We start from the raw sequence: 21,252 nt of genomic DNA on the forward strand, positions 1-21,252 counted from the left end.
TCTGTTTGAATTACTTGAACTACTTATAACTAATTCCTTGCAAGATTCCCCAGTTGTCATGTTTAAATAATATTCAGCTAATTCTAGTCAGACAGGTCAGACTGCCTAGTCAAATTTCAGTACCTACTCTCAGTGTTTGAATAAGTTTCTGTCCTTTCAAATGTCACATCGGTAGCAAACAGATTGATTGATATTAGTTGAGCAGACCTGACTGTGTATTTTCCACTTATGAGCCACCTACAACACCAGGAGGTGGACTCCATGATCCATGTGGGTCCCTTCCAACTCAGCTTATTGTGCGTGTGATACTACATTGCCACATTAACATTTACATTACCAGAAGAGTTGGCACAGAAGGCTTGTTAAAAGATCTCAGGTTTTTTTTGTTCCTGTAGTCCAAACATCAGTTCCCAGTGTTCCTGCATGACCCACACAACTCGCCTAAGACCTCCTACAATAGTGAGCCTAAATTAGAAGATCCTGAGAGCCCGCTGTTCTGAAATACTGCAGAAATAGGCAGATTGTTCTTGAAATAACTTTAGTGTTTGCAAACATGAACTACCCTACATTATAATAGCTATTTAACAATTAGTCTTATAAAAAATACTACTTAATAACCTTTCCATGTGCTTGCATAGACTGTAATGTCCCTCAGGTAGCATTAGAAGCTTAAAAACATGTCCTTGTAAACATTTTCTCTTTCAGAGTCTGTCAAAGGATATATGAAGACTTTTTTCATCCTTAGAAATATAGCTCAGTAACTATATAGCTAAAATAGGATTAATTTACAAAGACAACACGAATGACAAAAATATTTCTGAACTGTGTTTATATAAACATATTGGTTTGTAAACAAATTGACAACATTTACTTTAAATATCGAAAGAACTTCAAACTAGACAATTTGCATTAAAGAGAAAAATAAGTTAAAAATAATCACATCTTAATTATTCCATTGGTTATGACTAGATCAGGCACCTGGAAGTTTCAGAACTAAACCATACTAAAACAATGTAACAGTGCTGAATATTGTAATTTACACTATGATTTCCTTTGAGAGAGCAAAACCACCTCATAGTTACCTGAGAATTTCCATGGTAACTTAGTGGAAATCACAGTATAAAAATTACTTATTTTTCACAGACTGGAAACTCACCATTTAAATAATATTTTTGGCATACTTTAATGGAAAGTCTCTTGTTAGCTCTAGTTTTTTACAGAAATCCCAGCAAGACTAATGCAAACGTTAAGTCAAGTCCTTCTGAAAATGTAAACTTCATCCAAATCTTTCCTGCACCACTTGCACTGTTTTGCAGGATTTTACTTGTATTTATGAATAAAAAAGTCCTACAGGTTAAGCATGAAAGTATTTAGGAAAACCTAAATTAACAGAAAAGCATTGTGAATTAGAATGAAATAGTTACAACAGTTCATCAAATTATACATCAGAAGGTTACACATATGTTTAATCATAAAACAATATTTTCTATATATTATTTAAAGTCAGCTTCAACATTTGTTCTCATTTAACAGTGATACTCAAAGTGATATTCAGGTTTTTTATCCCTTTAAGTGAGTACACTCATTTCATTTATTTTTACAGGTGCAAAGATGCTTATCTCAATACATGTTCCACATGGGCATGACTCTCAATGTAGTTTTACATTTTTTCATCTTGAAGGCAAAAGGCTGTCAATGGTAATAAACAGACAGTTCATCATCACTCATATCTGAATCATCATCATCTACTTCACCTTCAATGACTGATTTCTTGCCTTTGCAGCATGAAACAATTAATCCAATTATAAAGACCTGCAAATTTAAAGTAGAAAGTGTTACTGTTATTGAGTTCAAGGGCATATAAATGCAATTTAAGTAAAACAAATTGTAGTGTGGTGATGGCAATGAAGCAATGGCAACTACTGTAAATTACCCAACTCGATTCAGAGGTCTCCAGAACCCAAGTACTTACTGCAATGAATGCCCAGTTCCCAAAGTAATAGGCTGCACTGAAGAACCAAAATTTATGAAGAAAGAGGTATGTCCGAGTGACAATACACTGATCTAAATTGAAAGGAAATAGTACTGATTAACACAGAACAACAAAATCAGCTTAATACCATATAGTAGAATAATATTTCAGCAACATTTAGCAATATTTAACTCTGAAGAACTCTATTACATTCAATTTACTCTCCCACCATGAAGGAGAAGAATTTACCCAACAACCAAGAAAGTATACAAAAGGGACACTTGTTAAGGGGGAGTGACCGTGACAGGTAACACGAAGCTACAAGTTACATAGGTAACCCTATTACTACTAGGAACAATTTCTCATGCAGATGTGTCAATTATTAACTAGAATCGGTCCAAAAGGGAACTCACTTCCCATTTTATATAAACACAGCCATACAAAGCAGGTTCTGGATTAAAACATACATTTCAGGACATTGAAAAACTGTGTCCCTACCAGGATTACATAAGCTTTGTAAAAAATCCGAAGTCAATTCATTACATGTACACAAAAAAAACTCCAACATGTACTGGGCCTTTTACAACCCAGATAACAGAAGCCTTATTTGTACACAAGAGTGCACTGGTTAAACCTTACTCCTCTAACAACAAGAATATTGAAGTAGGATTTTCTGATGTGGCTGTTTTTTTCTTAATTTTTATCTGATAGATTCTAAAATCAAGATTCATATTTCCAAGGAATTTTCAACACCCAGATAGAGAGCAAAAAGGCTTGTATAGGACACAACCTGCAGCATTGAGGCGTCATGTTCGAGGATGGTCAGCAGGACATGCAAGCCAGTTCATTAATCTCTCAAATGCAAGGAAGGGCATGCACTGAGTTCATGCTAAAGTAAAATATCAGTTCCTGGTTGGTCATTTTGGTTTTTCTATACTATGCTTCAAACCCCACCTAAAGCTCATTTCAGAGCAGGAATTAGTGTGCAAACACGTTGAACACCAGAGAAAATAAGCAAGCCAGAAACTGCCTGTTTGTCCCTCAGTTCAGACCCCAGGTTGGGAAGTATTCCCCAGGTGCAGTTGAAGTAAAGAGTTCCTGCCTTCTAAAGTTGTGAGTGATACACTACTTATATAGTTATATAGCTCACTTTTCACAGCCATCTACGAAAGAAATGCCGGTGAAGTGAAGATACTTCAGAATTACAGATAGTATTGTCAATACCATCTGCAGCTCTCCAGCTGGTTACTTGAATTAAAAAACAACTAAAAGACCTTCAGATGGCACTTTATAATAATTGGATGAAATAGATTATGGTAAATATTTTGGACTAGTTTGACCTTGTGAGAATATTTCTATGCAACGTTACAAGAGCAGACAACTAAATTTTAGCTATTGTTTCTGAACAAATGTTACTTAATAGGCTGATATGACATTTTTTAACTGATTCTTCCATATGAATCCATGTAGAATAAGTTACAATGAAAAGCCTAAATTAAGATAGCTACTTGCTGTCCAGAATGATCAATGTGCATATTAGATGTATCTTGATCACGTAGAACAAAAGTACACCTGGAAAGCTACCAAGCCTCCAATAGATACCTGCCACAATTTAAAAAATACAACATATTCTATGTACATATGTAGTGCTGACCAAAGAACAAAGCTAAACAGACAGAATTCAAGACAAAACAATTTTTTTAAAATAAAGAATGACAAGTACGAATAGTCATTACTACCAGAAGAGTCAACTATTTTTTGTTTTGAGTCCACTGATGAAATTTTTTATTATGGTCAGAAATAGTTACACTTAATGTACTATTTTCAAATTAAGGCTTCTTCCAGGAAGTGAATTAGCTAGTTTATGATGAATTACAATTCTGTTCAAAGCCAAATATTAAAGCCTAAAACATGATTGTGTGCACTGAAAACTCAAACTGTGAGAACTTACTGATGAGATCAGTCTTTTATACATCTCAAAACACAGTAAGCTTTCACAAAAGCATGTAGAAGGAAATAGTTTCTTAGGGCAGTTACAAATTGTTGTGAACAATGTAATTTATAACAATTGGCATTATTTGAAAGTCAATACTGTACACTTGTTTTACCTCTTTATTAATCAACTAGACAATGAAACAGATTATACCCCCTGTAAATCCATAGATCAAACTGGGGAGAAATAAAGAGGAGAGGTCCAGCACACTAGATGGTCAGATTTAGGAAAGGGTTGTTTCCAAGCCCCTTGAAAGAGTCCTCAAAGTTGAATGGCGACAGAAGCCCTGCACCTGGAACAAAGTGACACCATGCAATAGAGAGGCTGAGGGCTGGCCAGATAAAATGCAACTGTGCAGAAAGTGACCTCATCTCCCAGTAGACAAACAGAACATGTAGCTACTAGTGTTCATCTATAACTCAGAAATGTAACTGAATATCAGGCTTCACTATCTGGAATGCAGTGAAACTCCACAAAACTGACCAGTTCTACCACTGTGACAAACTGCATCTGCAGTGGTGCCACTTTGGGCTGTCCAGGACAAAAGCAGCATTGACTTATTGAAGCAAATCTAGTGGATGACCACTGCCACAGGTTAGAGCACACAGCAGAGAATGAAGATGTGTTCTTTCAGCTTGAAGTAAAGTTGTTTGCAGGTGTGTCTTACTGCTGCCTCTGCTATCTAGTGCAGACTTAAAGTATTAAATGAGATTCCTCCTAGACCTGCATAACAATAGAACAGATGACAGAGCTGCAGTAAGAAATACACCTATTAAATATCAGGAGAGGAAATCAGCATAGGTAAACATTGAAGCAGGCTATCCCTCAGAAATTCAAAGCTGGATGGATGTGAGCAACCTGCTCTACTTGCCCCTTGCTGGGGGGCTGAACCAGATTCCCTCTTAGGTTCTGCATGTACTCAAAATCATTACATGAAGGTAGATATTGAGACAACACAAATCTAAATAACAAAGGTATTTTTGAGTGGAAAACCACAGAGCAAGAATGTCATCCAAAGACAGATGAAGTCTATGTCCCCAGATTCAAGCAGAACTTAGTTTTACTTAAAATACGCTCAAAACTACTTCCAAATGAAAAGCTGCATCCTTACTGTGCTTGAACATCTAAGCACTGCAAAATTTCAGACCCTAGAAGTATTGAAGGCATAGCTTCAGGGATCCAAGAATACTTATTTCATACAGCCTTGCTGCCAAAAAATCCAAAGCTTGCTATCAATAAAGCAAGCTTTTTGCAAATCATTGCAAAAAGGAGCTGCTGTTTGAAGGTGCTAGGTATGGCTTTGTATCACAGATCAAATTGTTGAGACAAAGCAAACTTCAGGAGTCTCTACAGGAGGATATTAACAGGTATATTAAAAATTTCCCCATTTTGTATCTATCATCTCACAACCTAACATCTTGATCAATATTTCATAGTGTTCAGGTCACTCCAGTGCTTCCAAACTCCACAGAAGTTTATGGTAAAGACTGTATTTCACATATCACTTCCACATTTCTCTGGAAACAGATTCATGGAATGGCAGCAACAGCTGTCCCAGCCACAAATACAGGATTTTTTTCTTTTCTTGTTGGCTAAACAGCAAAAAATAACTACATTCTTAATTGCCCCTTAGTCATTAGCTTCTACAAGTGTTTTCTTAATATACTATTTGAGCATATCCCCACTTATTCCATATTCTTCTCTGCTATGATATATATGCACAAGCACATATACAAATACACATAGAATTAACAGTAGCCTCATTCAGCTGCTGAGCCTGTCTTTGCACTTAACAATCCAGCCCCTCCACTGCTGCTACTTCTCTGGTTTCACAAGCTAAAATTAATCACCTAAACAAAGCTTTTACAACTTTTGGGTTGTGGCATCCCATACCAGTTCTCTCTCAGCTAACTTCTCCCAGAAACTGTTTAAATTTAAATTCATCGCTCATTCAGCTTTCAGAATAATGCCAGTATTAAACAGCTTCAGCACCACTTATTTCAAGGTTAACTTTGCAATAAAATTACACCCTTTGATCCCTTATCAGACTGAAAAGCATATTGGAACACATACTACTCACATACAGCAGGGATCTGAAAATATTTCCCAACTGGTTGTATGCAGCTACAGTAACTCCCCACTTAGAGATGTGAATCACTAAGCTTCCAACACTTCAAGCTGACAGCACTTTGAAGTACTATAGAGCACAACAGAAGCATGAGTATCAAATCACTCAGACATTAAACAACAGTGTGCAGCTATCTAAAATCTTCTAAAATCTAGGTCTAACATACAAGCAAAAAAAAGCTGCCTGCTGTTTCATCCCAGTTGTCTGGCTCTGGTGCAGCTTTTTCTTGCTTAGCTGGAAGTGGTAGTGAGATGGCACCTAAATTAGACCCGTAAAGACCAAAAGTCTAGCCAGATAAGTCTAGTCCAAAAGGCGACCTTATTCAACAGAAGCTGCTCAGTAGGTCTGGAATCAAATCCTGACAAAGGAAAATATTTAGCAGGCTAAGGAGGAGCCAGAAACCTGGAAACCAGGAACTAAAGAAGCCTGAAAAAGCTATTTGGGACAAATTATTTAGAAAGCGTTTTTTCAGTGCTTTGAGCTACAGGTAAATTGTGTATGATACTTCTCATGGTATATATGCAAATCAAACACAACCTGATATAAAACTGGACAGACAGAAAAGTGATGTAATCAATGTGAATCAGTCTGGTTTTATAACAAATAGATCTGATTTTGTAACAAAAGTTACAAGTCAGGGTAACCAATAGCTATTTGCAGTTACTTTACAGTAAATGAATAACTGCAGCAGTCACAAAATTTCTTGATGATAATTACACACTATGAATGTTTACAATAAATGGCTCAAGAACTTTCAAGTCTCATCAGTGCTAGCAGGGCTTTACAGCATAAGGAGGCTTCCAGTGGGATCCTCCAAGATTCTGTGCCGAAAGAAGAAAAAAGTCACTAATGACAGTTTCTTAATGCTAAATAATAAAAATTATGTCCTATTGAGTGATCTGGGTGTCACATTTTTCCCCAACAGTCAAATTTACATGAAGTGACATGTATGAACAGGATTTGCATTTATGTATGAATGAAGGACTTAGTTGCAGAAAGAAGGGTCTGGATCTTACAACCAACCACAAACAAACTTTAGCTAAATATAGCAAGAGTTTTCAATACTTCCCTCTATATATTCAGAGAGCCTGCCAGTCCTCCTTCGGCTGTTTTAGATTTGGAGTTCATCCTAGCACAGTTATGGCATTATAATGCAAAATTTCATCCAGCTATAAGGTTTCTATTTCACTTTGGTTACAGAGAATCTGTGAGGGTGCCAAGATTTGCATGTATTAACAGACTAGGTGAAAAACATTTAATGAGATTTGAAGAGCTAAACCTGTTAATCTAATTTTTCATAAGTTTAAAGGATAACTTGATTTTAATGTTTATTAAGTACCCTCAAGTGAGGAAAATACTAATGCTACAAGTCCATGCATAAAGTGAAAAGGTACAGCATTAGCCAAAAGCTAAATCTGAAGCCACTTTAATTCCAAAGAGATAATGCCCAGTTTCTACAAGGAAGCAACAAATCATAGGATCAGCCTGCTGATGGAAAAAGTATCCTCCGTGCTTTTGTTGAAAGTAGAGATCGTTTGAAACATTGTGTACAATTCAGGTTAATTACAAGCACTGGCCACATGGGTTTAAAGACAAGCCATAATTGTTACTTCACACCTTTGAATTGCCACCTTAAACTTTAAGTTCTTCAAGAGGCATTTTCTGAGTCTCCCTTGAAAGCCTTATTCTTAAGTAATTTGAGGCAAACAATTCTTATTATAAAGATATAGCCAGTGATAAACATCAAAGGCAATACTCTAGGGATGAACACAGATGTAAAACTCCACAAAGGAAGCAGCAGAAAACCTACTATTGTCATTCCTATCAAAACCTCCTCCTTTAGGAAAAATAATTGTTGCAATTGACATATCTGGACCCGCATGTCAGTGAACAATGTATTGCAAAAAGATATTTCTGGCAGTCTTAGCTGTTCATATTATTTACAGGTGCCAAACAGGGCTTTCTGTACTCAGACATGCACCACTGCTTAGCTATATGGAGCTCTTATGGTTCTAGAGGACTTTGAAAGGGTTAGGTATAAGTATAGATTCAGGGTAAAGTACTAGTGAGGTCATTCACAAAGCAACAGGAAAATGCAAAGTACTCACTAAAATCCTTTTTTTATGTTAAGCATTTTGTAACTTTTCAAATTAATGGATTTAGAACAACAGTTTGGAAGTGATAACCTACAGTCATACAACTCTTCATACAAAATTACTAATATTGAGGGTTCTGAGCAACTTGCTTGTGGTTTCCCTTTGCATGTCTCCTACATTTCTCTAGAAGGGAAACAGAATATCCTCCTGTTTTGGCATTTTCATTTGGGCTTCCTTTCCAGCTTGAGTAATGTCTATATCTAGTCTTTATTCAGGCAAAAAGAAAGCCTGATGTCCTGAACACGTTGACTTCTACCTAATAAGTGTGTCTTAAAAGGCAGCACAGATCAAGTAATTTCAAAGCCTTAGAAATGAGATTTTTTTTTTTTCCTCACTTCACATGTAGCTCCAAATCAGCACAGGTCTATGAAAAAGGCCTAGCAGGTAGACTATACCCAGCATGTAACAAGCCTTGGGCAAGGCTCATTTCCTCAATGAAGGAAGAAAATCCAGGGGGGATTCAGAGCAAGTTATGCATTTTAAGTGAGTGATGCTTAAAAACTAGATCTTTTAATCTAGAAAGAGGCAGATAGTGTTTGTCAGAAATCATAGTTCAGGCTTGCAGCTGAGTCATTGCTCATTTACATTAAATCCCATTAACCTTAAGCTAAACCTATACCAAGTTTTCAACACATTAATCCTGCTGCAAGAGGCCTAATGAAATAATTGAAACTTCTTTGCTTTACCTTAGACTCAACTGAACTGTGGACTCAACATTTCAGCTGTCATTAAACTTGAAAAGAGTCATCAAACGATATTTTTGCCCAACTGTATTAAACACTGAAAACTGAAGCTTGTTTCACCTACAACAAATATGACTTATAAGAAAAATAACTTGCTGCCCCAAAAGACTACTTAAAAAGAGTTTGAAGTTAACCAGAACACAAACCTTTTGTGCAAGAGGTTTAACTAAAGAAAGGTACTTGACTTAAAAGATGTACCCTGTTCTATTATTTTTTTTCTTCTACTCTGTTTCATTTAGTTACACTATTATGGCCCTTATCTGAGCATAAAACAGATTTACCTCCTGCACATCAGGAGTAAACAGAGACAAGCTTTGCTGAATTAAAGCAGATAACAATGCTAAAACATATATATAACTAGAAATACTCAAGACTGTGTTTTCTGTAAAACTGCATTTTACCTGCCTTGTGTTTCTCCAGGAAGTGAAATTGTCCTTTGGACATTAGTTTGAAACAAATCTACAGGAAACACAGCCCAATACAGCCTGAAGTATTCACTGTTACAACTTGATCAGGTTACAACTTGATCAGGTTCTACCATCTCAAAGAAAATAATAATTTACTTAGTAAAAGTAAGTAGAGATCATATCTCCAACATCTGAGCATTCAATAAGACAGCAGATTGCTATAAGCTTATCTGTCAGCACTGCCATTAAAAGGTCATTGCTTGCTTTATGTTTAAGGAAGAACACCTGTTAGAATTAAATCAATTTAGGTGGAACAAAATTAATTGAGGAGATTAATCAATGTTTGCATTTAGTTCACTGGTTTACAAAACCCCTAGTACCAAAGAAGGCAATTCAAACTGCAAGTACTTGACCAACCTTTTTTTATCTTAGTTATTTGTATCTATTTTTGCAAATGTCTATCATCCTTAAAAACAAGAGAAATTGTTTCTAGAATTTTAGTTCCTACCTTTGAAATAAACGTGACTTGTCAAGATGCTCTGCCTGATCACAGAAAAGAATAACATCTGATTTCATTAGTTTTGTTACCAGCTATTAAAAATTGCAGGTATTCCAAAGTAAGGATTACTTCTCCAGTTTCTAAAACTGACTGGATTAAACAATCAAAGTGTTTTCAGTGATGCAATTTTTTTTTTTTTAAGTTAATTGTTACAAAATAATTTTTTCTTTCAGTTATAAAAACACACAAATGGCCTGAATGTATTATCTACAGTTAACACAACTCCACTTAAGCCTTTTGATCACATTGATATTTCTCATATTCCATTTTCTATTTATACTAGCTCAGCACAAGACAGCATATCAACATCTTCACCTCTTTTCTATTAAGAAAGGAGACCATGACTCAGAAACAGCCATTGCAACAACATGATGATGAGAAACCAAAGCCATCATTTACACAGACCAACTTCTGTTCAGTACATCAGAAAACCAGTTTTAGGCATCAGCATATTGTTTCCATTGATCAAAGTAAACTAAGAAAGAAAATTGTGTAAAGTATTAAAGTATTCAAAAAAATTCAAGTATGGGTGGAATTGAGTAAGTTTATTTAAATCCAATCCCAGTTTCTATAATTAAGCAAAGTCTGAGGAAATCAGACTATTTTAATTTCTCTCACAAAGGTCAAGACTAATAACCTTATCAATGCCTGAGAGCGTACTGTGCTTTCAGCAGATACTGGCCTAGTCAACAATCTGCTTACAAGAAACAAAGATCTGTACAACTTGGACAAAAGTGATTTCATTTTGAAAGGCAACACCATTGCTCTTCTAAATTTTATTTTTATATTATATTTTTATTTTTTAATCATAAGACCAGGACAGCTTAAACATTAATTGAACCATTATATTTGTCAAAATATCTGAATACTTGAAACTGCATTAATTCTAAAAACAGCCCTCAAACAAACTGATGAATGATTTGAAGTATGGGGAAAAAACAGGGGGGAAAAAAAAAAATCACCCTTGGAAAATGCTATGAACCACCAGGAACGAGACTAACACATATACTAAATTTGAAGATAAGCACAATAAATTTGAAGATAAGTACAAGGGAATTGCCTTGTAGAAGAGACCTGGCTTGACAGACTAGGAACAAAGTAGTAATGGTCCAGTTACCTCTACTAGTACAAAAATAATTTAAGTTTCATATTTTCCAATAACAAAAGTAGAGAAAAACTAAGTTGCTATTAAGAACTTCAAGAAGCAGTCAAAAATCAGGTGTTAGAGAATACTGATAAGAGGAGAACACAGGACAACTATTTATCTTTTCTATGAAGCAACACTGTAAAGCATTTTTTACAAGGATAGAAAAGCACATGGTGCTCATACAGAGGAGCTGAAAGTTGGCCAGAGTAACAACAATTGAAGGCTTGGGTTCAAAAAAAAATCTAGACCACTCTGAAGGCTATAAATCTTATGCTGAGATCACTGTTAGCAATCAATAGGATTGTGACCTTAAAGAGTACTATCAGTATTGCAACGGCTTCCGCAATTCAAACTGTGAAAAAACTGTATTTATGCAGGGGGAAAAGAAGTGTAAAGGAACACTGCAAAAAATAGAATTATTTCAATTAGCTTTGGTTTTTAATAAAACCAGGCTAAAAGTCATTCACTGCCTTACTCAAGTTTCATAGAGGAATAAGCACTAAATAAAATGTTACTAAACTCTCTCTCAAAAAGACAAAAAAAATCAACACTCAAGCCCACATAGATGGAAAGTCAAGGAAGATTCCAGCATCATCCATCTGCTTGCTAGGCACTACTTAACTCCAAAATATATTCTTCTGTCCAAAAAACAGTCAAAAAGGGGGCATTTAGTAATACAGCTGAGAAAATGTATCATTCCCTATAATTTCCAGCATAACTCCAAGAGAATTAGAGAAAAATAGTCTACTGGTATTGTTGCTCATGGAAGAACCCACATTTACATCTCATTAAAAATTATGTAATTCTTTTATCTGTAAGTTTCCACTAAGAATCTCAAGTTTCACTGAGAAGCTCAGACCTTTGTTTTCCTGAGTACCTTGAGAGACAAATAAAATACTTGTCTGCATGTTTGTATGATAAACAGACACAGTGAAGTGCTTTCAATGCTAAGCTATTCACCAGCTGGGATTTATTTTTAAGATCTTCTACAAACACATTAAAGCAAATGTGAGATTTTAAAGTTAACTGGAATGCTTTATAACCCATGGTTTCTACTAAAAATAGTCATTCCTTGAAATGAATAAACTAAGCCTGAACTTACTTTATTTGCCTAAAATGAAGAATCAAAGCTTCATTTTAGGCAAATGAAAGCCATGAAGACAGAGATTAAGCTGCTTATTACAGCTGAGCATGCACCTATCATACTGGAAATAAAAGGAACAAATTTATCTTACCTTCAGGTGCATCTGCATCACAGGGTTTTGACACAAGTGTCCCATTCCTTGGCTGACCATCAATTGTCTTATTACTCTGCATTATAAATACAGAAAATTAGTACATTAGTCTACCAGAAGTGCTCTTCCATAGACAATGATAATGCAGAAGCCAAATACATTTTCCAGTGAATTAATTAAAAAACTCCTTAAATCTCGTAGACTATTCAAAAGTATTATTTTTGAACAGCATAAGCACAGTAAGTGTGAGCAGTAAAACAAGAACATTTCTAAGTATGATTTCATTAACAAAACAATTAAGAGTTTGTGCTCTTTTTGAAGACTTGTGAAAAATATACTTGAGCTCTTAAATGAAACCTTTTAACTGTCCACGAAATTAATTTGAAAATCAACTTTGGTGATGAAGACATCACACAATTGTTTGAATTGATAATGATAATGAATACAGTTTACTTCTGGTCTAAAAGCCAGACGGTAGCATGCAACATACTTAGACTGCCAGAGTGGAAGAAAAATTATGCTTAAGTGAACTACTGAAAACCCAAATGTACCTGCTTAAATGTCCCAAATCTTTGCAAAACTGACCCTTCCAGGGGACATGAACTCTGTGTTCCACATTTTTGAACAATCAGTGAATAATTTTAGCAGAGTCCAATGTAAATCCTTTGCTCTACAGTGATTTTTTCATACCCTGATTCACTTTTAAGGGTCACATACCTACTTGTACTTACTTGCCCCCTCATGATTTCCTAAACAGAAAACCCTCTAAAGAAATCAGTAAGAGTCAACACCTTTTCTTCAGACTGAATTTCCTTCAAACGTACCAGCAATCAGTACAAGTCAGCACATAAAACTAAGCTCTAACTTCTCTGAGGAAGTTTATCAATATCAAGCAAATTCAGCTTTCACTTTGTACAGTCAAGAGAAACAACTCAGTGTCTATGCAAAAAAGTAGCAATTTGTACACACAGTTAATTTTGTTTCATGCAGGGCCATGAAAGTGGGGTGACTGCCTTAAAAAATGGATCTAAAATGAATATGACTTAGTCACAGGGATCAGGAACAAAAGAGAATGCGTAGACAAACAACAGGGTAAGAACAGAACACATGAAATTTCCATCATTCAGTGTACATTTAGCAGTTTGCCATCTCCAGAATATATTCCAGCTGACACTATTCCAGCTTACACTGCTCAGTCACAGCAAGCATTTCTTTCAAAACAACAGTATTATGCCTTGTAAAATTCCATGGGGCACACCAAAAGCACAAAACAATCACAACATAGCCATTTCAAAGTTTTGTCTTCCTTATTTTCATTCCCTTTACCATATTAACAGAACTTTAAATATAACAATAGCTAGACCTATGGGCTTTCTTTGACAATGTCTATACTTTTTTCCAGGTCTTATATCACTGTTCTCCATGAACATTCCTGTAATTTCAGACATTTTTAGTACAAGTATTGCCAGAGTAAAACTTGACTGTTCTGTTATCCCATCTACTCAAGGCTGAAAGCAGGATGCATCAAGGCCAAGCATGAGACAAAACTATGGACAGTAACTCAGCATGTGTGCTTCAAGAGCTGACACATTTTGGACACTTCAGAAAATAGCAAGCTACTATATAAAGGGCTTGGATACAGCCTCTTACCCCTACATGATTAGTTTCTGCTTATGTTAAGGATCAAGAACTTGAAAAGATCTGTTTCCACACTTAGTCATCCAAGGGATGATACTTCTGGATTCCTGCTGCTAACAATGGAGACACTCTGGGTCCTGCAATTTAGCTTGACTCCTCCAAATTATCTATGTGATGACTGAAGAAAGTGATCACTGCTGTTCTGGTCCCCAGTCAGGGAAAAGTATCCATGCTGCTTATGGCAAGTACTGGCTTTTTAATTCCTGTCTGGGTCAATCAAGTCTTAAAGGTCCACTGGGTACAAATATCAGCAAGCAGTGGTCTTTCTCTCAGACAAAGGCAAAATAACCCTTGGCCTTATTGAACAGAAATAGGAATTATACCTCAAGTACTGGCAAAGTTATGCCTTTGGTAGAAAGCTAAGAAGGTAACCTAGATGTGGATACAATTCTTTCTGTGAAAGGTTATATAAAGAGTCATTGCTGATTAACAGCTAAGGCAAATTGCTTCAAGAGATGAAGCTAAGCTATCCTTGGTGTCTGAAGAGCTATGAAAGTTGAACAAATTCCTACAGAGGGATTCAGCTGGTATGGGCACAACATCCAGAAGTAATTTTCAAAAGTTTCCTACAGACACCACAGCTAAAGACACTTTTGATGAATAGGGGTCACAGGCTTTGAAAACACCAGTGCTCAGAGTTAATAAAGCAAGTAGCCCAGGTCTAGTTAATGCTAATTGCCTCACAAAAGCTCCACTATATATATATATATATATATTCAGTTAAAAGGAAAGTTACCAGCACTTCCAAATTAAAAGCTCTTGCCAAGAGTAAAAGTCTCCAAAGGAAACAGCCCAAGATTCAAACAGGAACATAACCTATCCCATGCATTACTATAGATTGTGATAATGACTTAGCCTGACATATTACTAGATTTGGAATTACTGTAGAGCAAAGCAGAGGGGGCAAGTGCTCTTTTACACAATCTAGGAGCCACCAGACTGTCATACACATGTTTATCAGCCCATCCATCCACCAAGCATTCCTGGAATAATGCTCATTTATTCCTTGGTTCTTACACACTGTTGGTTACCAGTGGTGTTATTCTAAAGGATGAAATCAACTGTAGTGTGAGAGCACAATGAAAAGCTGGGCTGTCAAAGCAAGCTGGTGCACAGGGTTCTCAGGTTATCATCATCAGGAAGCTTGCTGTGCCTAGTTCACTTGCCCTGCTCCTGCTTATGCTCCTGGACACTCCTAAATCCATAATCACCAATTTAGTAACTCTTAAGAACCTCTTCATTACTACCCTCCACAGAAAAATATCTTGCTTTGCTCCCTTCCCAGACTCCATCTCTCCTCACTTCAAAATATCACAATTTAACATCCAGTTTCCAAGGCAGTCAGACACAGAAAATGTTTCTGGTACAGAAAATGCTTCTGAAATACTCCTGGAAAGGATGCTTTCAGAAAACCTTGTATCTGTTTGGTATGCCAGAGAAGCCCAGATGTAATTTACCAGCACATTTTTTATATCTCATGTTATTTTAACAATAAAACCAATTTCTACTCCAATTAGATTATGCACTTTAAACACAGTTCTTTGAAATGAGACATAACCTGAAGACTCAGGATGGCTATCTTGACCAGAACATTTTGTAATACTTTAAACAGAAAGCTACAGCTCTACTCAACCATTCCAGCTAATCCTTCTTGCAATGCTGACCAGGATTATATTGCAATAGCTGCAAGAATGACAAGAGCTTTTCTACTGCTGTGCTCTATTCTCTTGACCCTTTTTTTTCTCAGAAATTATGTATTTTTCTTCAGATACTTGTCATAAATAGCAAACACGCAAGTGTTTAAGTCTCAATCCTTCTGCCTCCCTTAATATACACACATTTAATTTTATTCATAAAGCAAAACAAACTGCTAGCTACAGCCTTTATTATTTGTTTTTCTCTTCAAATCTTCCATGCTATCTACAAACTTTGTGATAAAGTTCTATGTAAACACACCCAAACTGACTTTCATCTTAGTTTCATGCTACTACTATCCTAATTCTGACAAGTTGAGCCAATGCACACCTAAGCATGTTTATTTTGTGTTAGGTATATTTAGCATAAAATCTAATAAAATGCATTACACTTCCTAAATACCAAATATTCACATTCCCTACAGTGATTCTATTACTGTGCTTGAATTGGTTTCAGGATGACCAATTGCGTGTTACCAGATAATTCAAATGTAAAGACAGCAGTAAAGTAGCATTTACTGAGACCTCCACTTCCTGCAGTGACAATCCTACCACAATGCATTTAAGTTGAGGAACTTCCTCTTCTCTAGCCTGTTTAACACTATTCCAATTTCAATTTCTCCTTGTAATTCTTTTGTCCCAAGAATTCTGTATCCACAGTTTAAACTAAGAGATTTGATAGCAATAACTTACAAAAATTACTAATTTGTTGCAGCTGAAGGAAGTCAGCAGGTGTTTGCTTTATAAAGGAAACACCTGCTGGAACAGGTGTTACACAGGAACATCCTCACAGAGAATCAGAGAGATATTCCAAAAGCTCAAAGCAGCATGCAATCACTTCATCTCATTTAAATCCTTTATTTTGACCACTCCAGCTCAACTGTTTTGTCTTTGCGACACTTAAACATCAAACAGCACACCAAGGGATCTTGACTTCACTGTGCCTGAGTAAGCAACCAGTTTATAACCCGGTTAGTTGTCTACATTTGCAAGATCAGATCTAATGAACTCTACCCCTGTAAGATACCAGTCCTTAATAAACAGCTATCCATGAAACCTCTCAAGATGCTTCTGATATGTAACTCAGAACTTCCCCATAAATATGCAGGCTGCCACTCAAACTAAGATGTAATATAATAATTTAATTCTTCAGGTAAAGAACATGAAGGACTTAAAAATCAAAACCTTGAAATACACAAAAGTGCAATAACAAAAGCAGAGATTCAATTTTTATTGCTTAATGCTGCAGAATATTTTACAGTGCAAGGACTGCATGGAGTTGGACAGCCTGAAGTGCCTGAAATGTGATGAATGTGCACACACTTAGCTCCCCTCAGTTTATTATTTTCTACTGTACCAACTAATCTCTGTCATGATAAAAAATCATCAACTGTGGAACAGTATTGATTTCATTCTGTATACAGCCTTACACATTCAAAATAATCCTCCCTGTAGTCACTCAGCAACGTAAGCAGACCAGTACAAAATCTAGTGAAAGCTAACAACTGTCTTATCAGAAGGACTAAAACAAACCTCAGTTTCACACTAAGTCTTGAGATGACTAACTCTTAATTTCTTGAGAAATTAAGTTGTGTCATATATAGTGCAATCAGTTTCTGGCTGTGTATTACCAAGAGCCCTACTAGTATTTTAAAAAGTGCCTACCAAAATCTCTTTGAAAACTGAAAGTGCATCTGACTTCCAAAGTTTCTGTAAACAGTACATTTTTAATACAGAAAATAAAATTTTTAAAAAAAGCATCTCACCTGTACCAGGTATTTCTGGCTTCCATACATTACATACTGTGGGGCAAGACTGTAAATCATGTAACTTGTATGAAGAACTATCAACAGAAGTATCATACAGAGAAATAAGAGTGCTTGAGGTCGAGTTTTTCCTCGTCTGATTTTATAAAGCTAAAATCAGAAAAACAAATATTAATACAATGAAATAGCTCTTTTTTTTTTCCTGAAGGCATTCAGAAACCTCTTTAGTGCAAATAAGTTTTAAGTCTACTGCCAGAAGTGGGAGGTTTCTAAAATTATCTTCTGGCAACTTAATTCCAGTGGTTCAAAGCAGGTTTTCAGGTGTGTTTACCTAAATTTCAAAGCACAGCTACTTAACCAAATTAAGTTCTATTTGCATTAATGGCCCAAAAGTCTGCTAACTTCGTAAAATGAAACACCTTCCAAAATCAGTGCAAATGGTACAGTTGGCTTTTAACGCTCATTAGACATACACATAATGCTATTGGCAACATCCCACATGTATGAAGCAATATAAAAATCTTAAATATATTCAAAAGCACATTTTTTAAATATCTGAGTATTAGAAACTAACTCTCAAGTTCATTTACCCTTGTCCAGAAGAACCATATTCCCATATTTCGAATCCCTGCCATTGAAGTGAAGATAAAGTACATAACAATGGTTGTGATAAGAATATAATCAAGTGGAAAAACCTAAAACAAGAACACAAGCAGTTAAAAAGACAAGGAAAAAAGCTCTTCTACCACTCAACAGTAAGTAGCTTCTACTTCTATAGCTTATATCTGAGGTAGTCAGAGTCCTATTTTACATAGCTGACTCCAAATATAGCTAACATAGCTTCCTGCTAATAGAGCTTAGACAATTCACCTGGAAAAAGCATTAAAGCATTTTTATTAATTTAAAACACTCCTGAATTTTGAAGTGTTATGCATTTTTAGACCAAGAAATACATAATTATTTTAAATACACCCACAGAATGACAAGTCCACAGTGGCAACAATTGTTTTAGGACTGCATATTTGTGACTATTTTTCTGATCATATTTGCATACAAAACTTATATTTACATTAATAAAAGCTTGAGATAATATTGCTGCTGAACACTACTTTTCTCAGTGAGCTACAAGCTTAGATGTTCAATAGCTTTAAAAGCTATGGGGAAGCAATGCACTGTGCTGACCCGTAACACCAACAATACAGGAATACCTCAACTGGAGGCAGAATAAAGCACTAGCTTAATATTAAAGCTTTTCTTTTTCTCAGTTTACTCATCACAAACTCAAATTTGTATGTGTACTTGTTGCCTTCCAACTCTACTGAAATTAACTGATGTATGTTTTTACATTGGGTTTGCTTCCAAGACTAATGCCTTTCTATAAAACAGCCAATGTTGCATATTTTTCAATGTGCAATATATTAAAAAGCAAAGAGTTGCATTTACTTGACTAAAAAGGCCTAAGCTAACCAAGTACACCAACTGGAATGTATGCAGAACACATGACAAAGTTGTTTTTATTCTGTGCATAGTAACTACAACCATGCACAGAATAAGACTATGCATGACATACAGACTATGCTGTCATTCTCTGTTGCCACTGTATTCTCATCACATTAAAATCAGTTTCAAGCACCATCTTCCTTGCCCAAACTAGATTCCATTCACCCAAGATTTTCATATCAGTAGCTAGTAACTAAAAATAAAGAAGTTGCCTTGCTTTTATTGAACACACCTTTAGACAATGCTTTAATGAATTACTTGGGGAGAAGGTTAAAAGGAAATGGCAGAGCATCCTTACAAATGTGTATCACCACTTCTTTACTTACTCTTTGAAGAACTGGTAACAGCATATTCAACGGATTGGTCAGATTAGTTCCTAGAATTATAAATCCTGAGTCGAAGCCAGCTGAATGCAGAGCTTTGTCCAAACTGCAATAATTAGAAAAACTGGGTAAGTACTGTGGTTCTCCCACAGCTTTGTCTTTAGTTTTAAAAGGGCAACTCAAAAGAAAAAAAAGCCTAACTGAACTAATCTCAGAGAGTGACAGCTGTATAGCATTTATACAGATACATGCTTTTCTTTACCATACTCACTGCACCTGCTCTGTAAAAGATATATTGATTTCTGCATCTCCTCAGCATTTTTGTTTTTCCCTAGTTTGGGTCATAAAGCTTATTTTCCCAGTCTGAGAGATCAAAAATGCCAATATTTGACACCTTTGGTTAGTATCAATCCACACTGAAATCTACCAGATTTGTAGCTGGCTATGTTGCTTTTGACACCATAAAACCACTTCAATGTAATGCACATCAAAATGGATTGAACATGTAATTTGCTGCACGATTTTAAGCACCTGTTAACAAGTCAAAGAAGTACCTGCAATAAGATCCATTCAAGCAAGTAGAATACTTCTGTAATCTGAATTAAAACTTCCTGAACATATACACTTAATTTCTCTGCTGAATCAGAACTGTTTCCCACCTGAAATATGTTCTTTCTTCAGATTGTTTTGGTTTATTTTGCTCCATTTCAATATATACTATTATAATGAGAAGTGCAGCTCTACTGACAAATGTAACATTGAAAAGAAAGGGGCTGAGGCAAACCACCCAAATTTTTATATTAGAGCAGAAACTAGGTAATTTAAATGATCAAGGAAAATGCTGAAATGCACTTACTTTGACAAGAACAGAGAGACAGTGAAGAGCAATGCCACAATGATGAAGAACACTCCCCACACAATCTACAAGTAAAAATTTAAAACAGTTTAACTGAAGGTGTTTGCAGTTGATGCAAGAAGTAAACACTTGCCTTTGTTTCAATAACTAACTAATGACTTGGAGCACTTCAGAGCTTAAATACACTTGAAACAGTAACTTTTTCGTAAATACTTGAGAGACGCGCTCACAAAACTTTTACCTTGTTAAACAGTTTGTCAAGTACATCACATGCTCTACAAAAATCTACCCCAATGTCAAAAGTGACATTAAGAAAAGAGATGACACATTACATTTAACAAAAATTGTATTTAGCAGAATTCATAACCTGTATTCTCTATATTATGCGGAAAACCGTAACCATGCACATTCTTTAATTAAAGAAATTTCAGATTGGTGCCTTGACCACTCCACATGTGCTCACCCTTCCAACAGGAGGCAACCTGTGCACATCTCACCCTTCCTGAGTAAAAGCTCCCTTCTGCAGCACTATTCTAAAACCCACAATGACTAAGACACTTGGGAGTGATGAAAAACTGAACCAAGCCCAAATGCCAGGACTCCATCAAAACACAGAAAAGTGTTTTTATTATGTCTACTAAATACAGCACTCAAGCCAGGAATTGACTCTCCAAGCTGTCTCAACCAGAACACCTCCTATTGTGTTTCTTGGATTATCAGCTAGTTCAGGAAACTATTCTCCCTCCTGCTGACAGGTTTTCTTCCTCACAGTCTTTTCCCCTGGGAGTTTAGGGGATGATACACAGAAGAGAGCCCAGATAGGAAACTCATTCACAGTTCCAGCAGTTTCACTGTATTTTCCTAGAAACCCTAGTCACGGAATACAATCAGGTAAGTGCACTGAACTTCTCAAAATAACATTTTCAGGTTGCTAGACCTGAGACCTAAACGGAGTAATTTCAAAATTCTATATGCAGGTACACAATGCACAATCTTCCACGTGAATGAGGGAGTTTCACAGTTTTATTAGCCTCAAAACTTGGCACACCACCATCACGAAAAGGTTAAGAACTTT

At 35.9% G+C, this 21,252-nt stretch overlaps 1 protein-coding gene across 1 annotated transcript in view; it reads right to left on the reverse strand.

Annotated features, from left to right (window-relative positions):
* Positions 1 to 818: 818 nt before the first annotated feature.
* Positions 819 to 21,252, reverse strand: part of LMBRD1 (LMBR1 domain containing 1) — a 65,516-nt gene continuing 45,082 nt past the window's right edge. Inside the window, exons 10-16 of the mRNA XM_084202343.1 lie at positions 20,178 to 20,242; positions 19,325 to 19,427; positions 18,089 to 18,193; positions 17,499 to 17,648; positions 12,341 to 12,416; positions 1,973 to 2,064; positions 819 to 1,812 (exon numbers count right to left, since the gene is read on the reverse strand). Of these exons, the coding sequence (XP_084058469.1) occupies positions 1,693 to 1,812; positions 1,973 to 2,064; positions 12,341 to 12,416; positions 17,499 to 17,648; positions 18,089 to 18,193; positions 19,325 to 19,427; positions 20,178 to 20,242 (711 nt within the window). The 3' untranslated portion in view covers positions 819 to 1,692. The remainder of the gene's footprint in view (positions 1,813 to 1,972; positions 2,065 to 12,340; positions 12,417 to 17,498; positions 17,649 to 18,088; positions 18,194 to 19,324; positions 19,428 to 20,177; positions 20,243 to 21,252) is intronic.

The sequence above is a fragment of the Fringilla coelebs genome (assembly GCF_963513975.1).
Source record: "Fringilla coelebs genome assembly, chromosome: 3".
NCBI classification, from domain to species: Eukaryota; Metazoa; Chordata; class Aves; order Passeriformes; family Fringillidae; genus Fringilla; species Fringilla coelebs.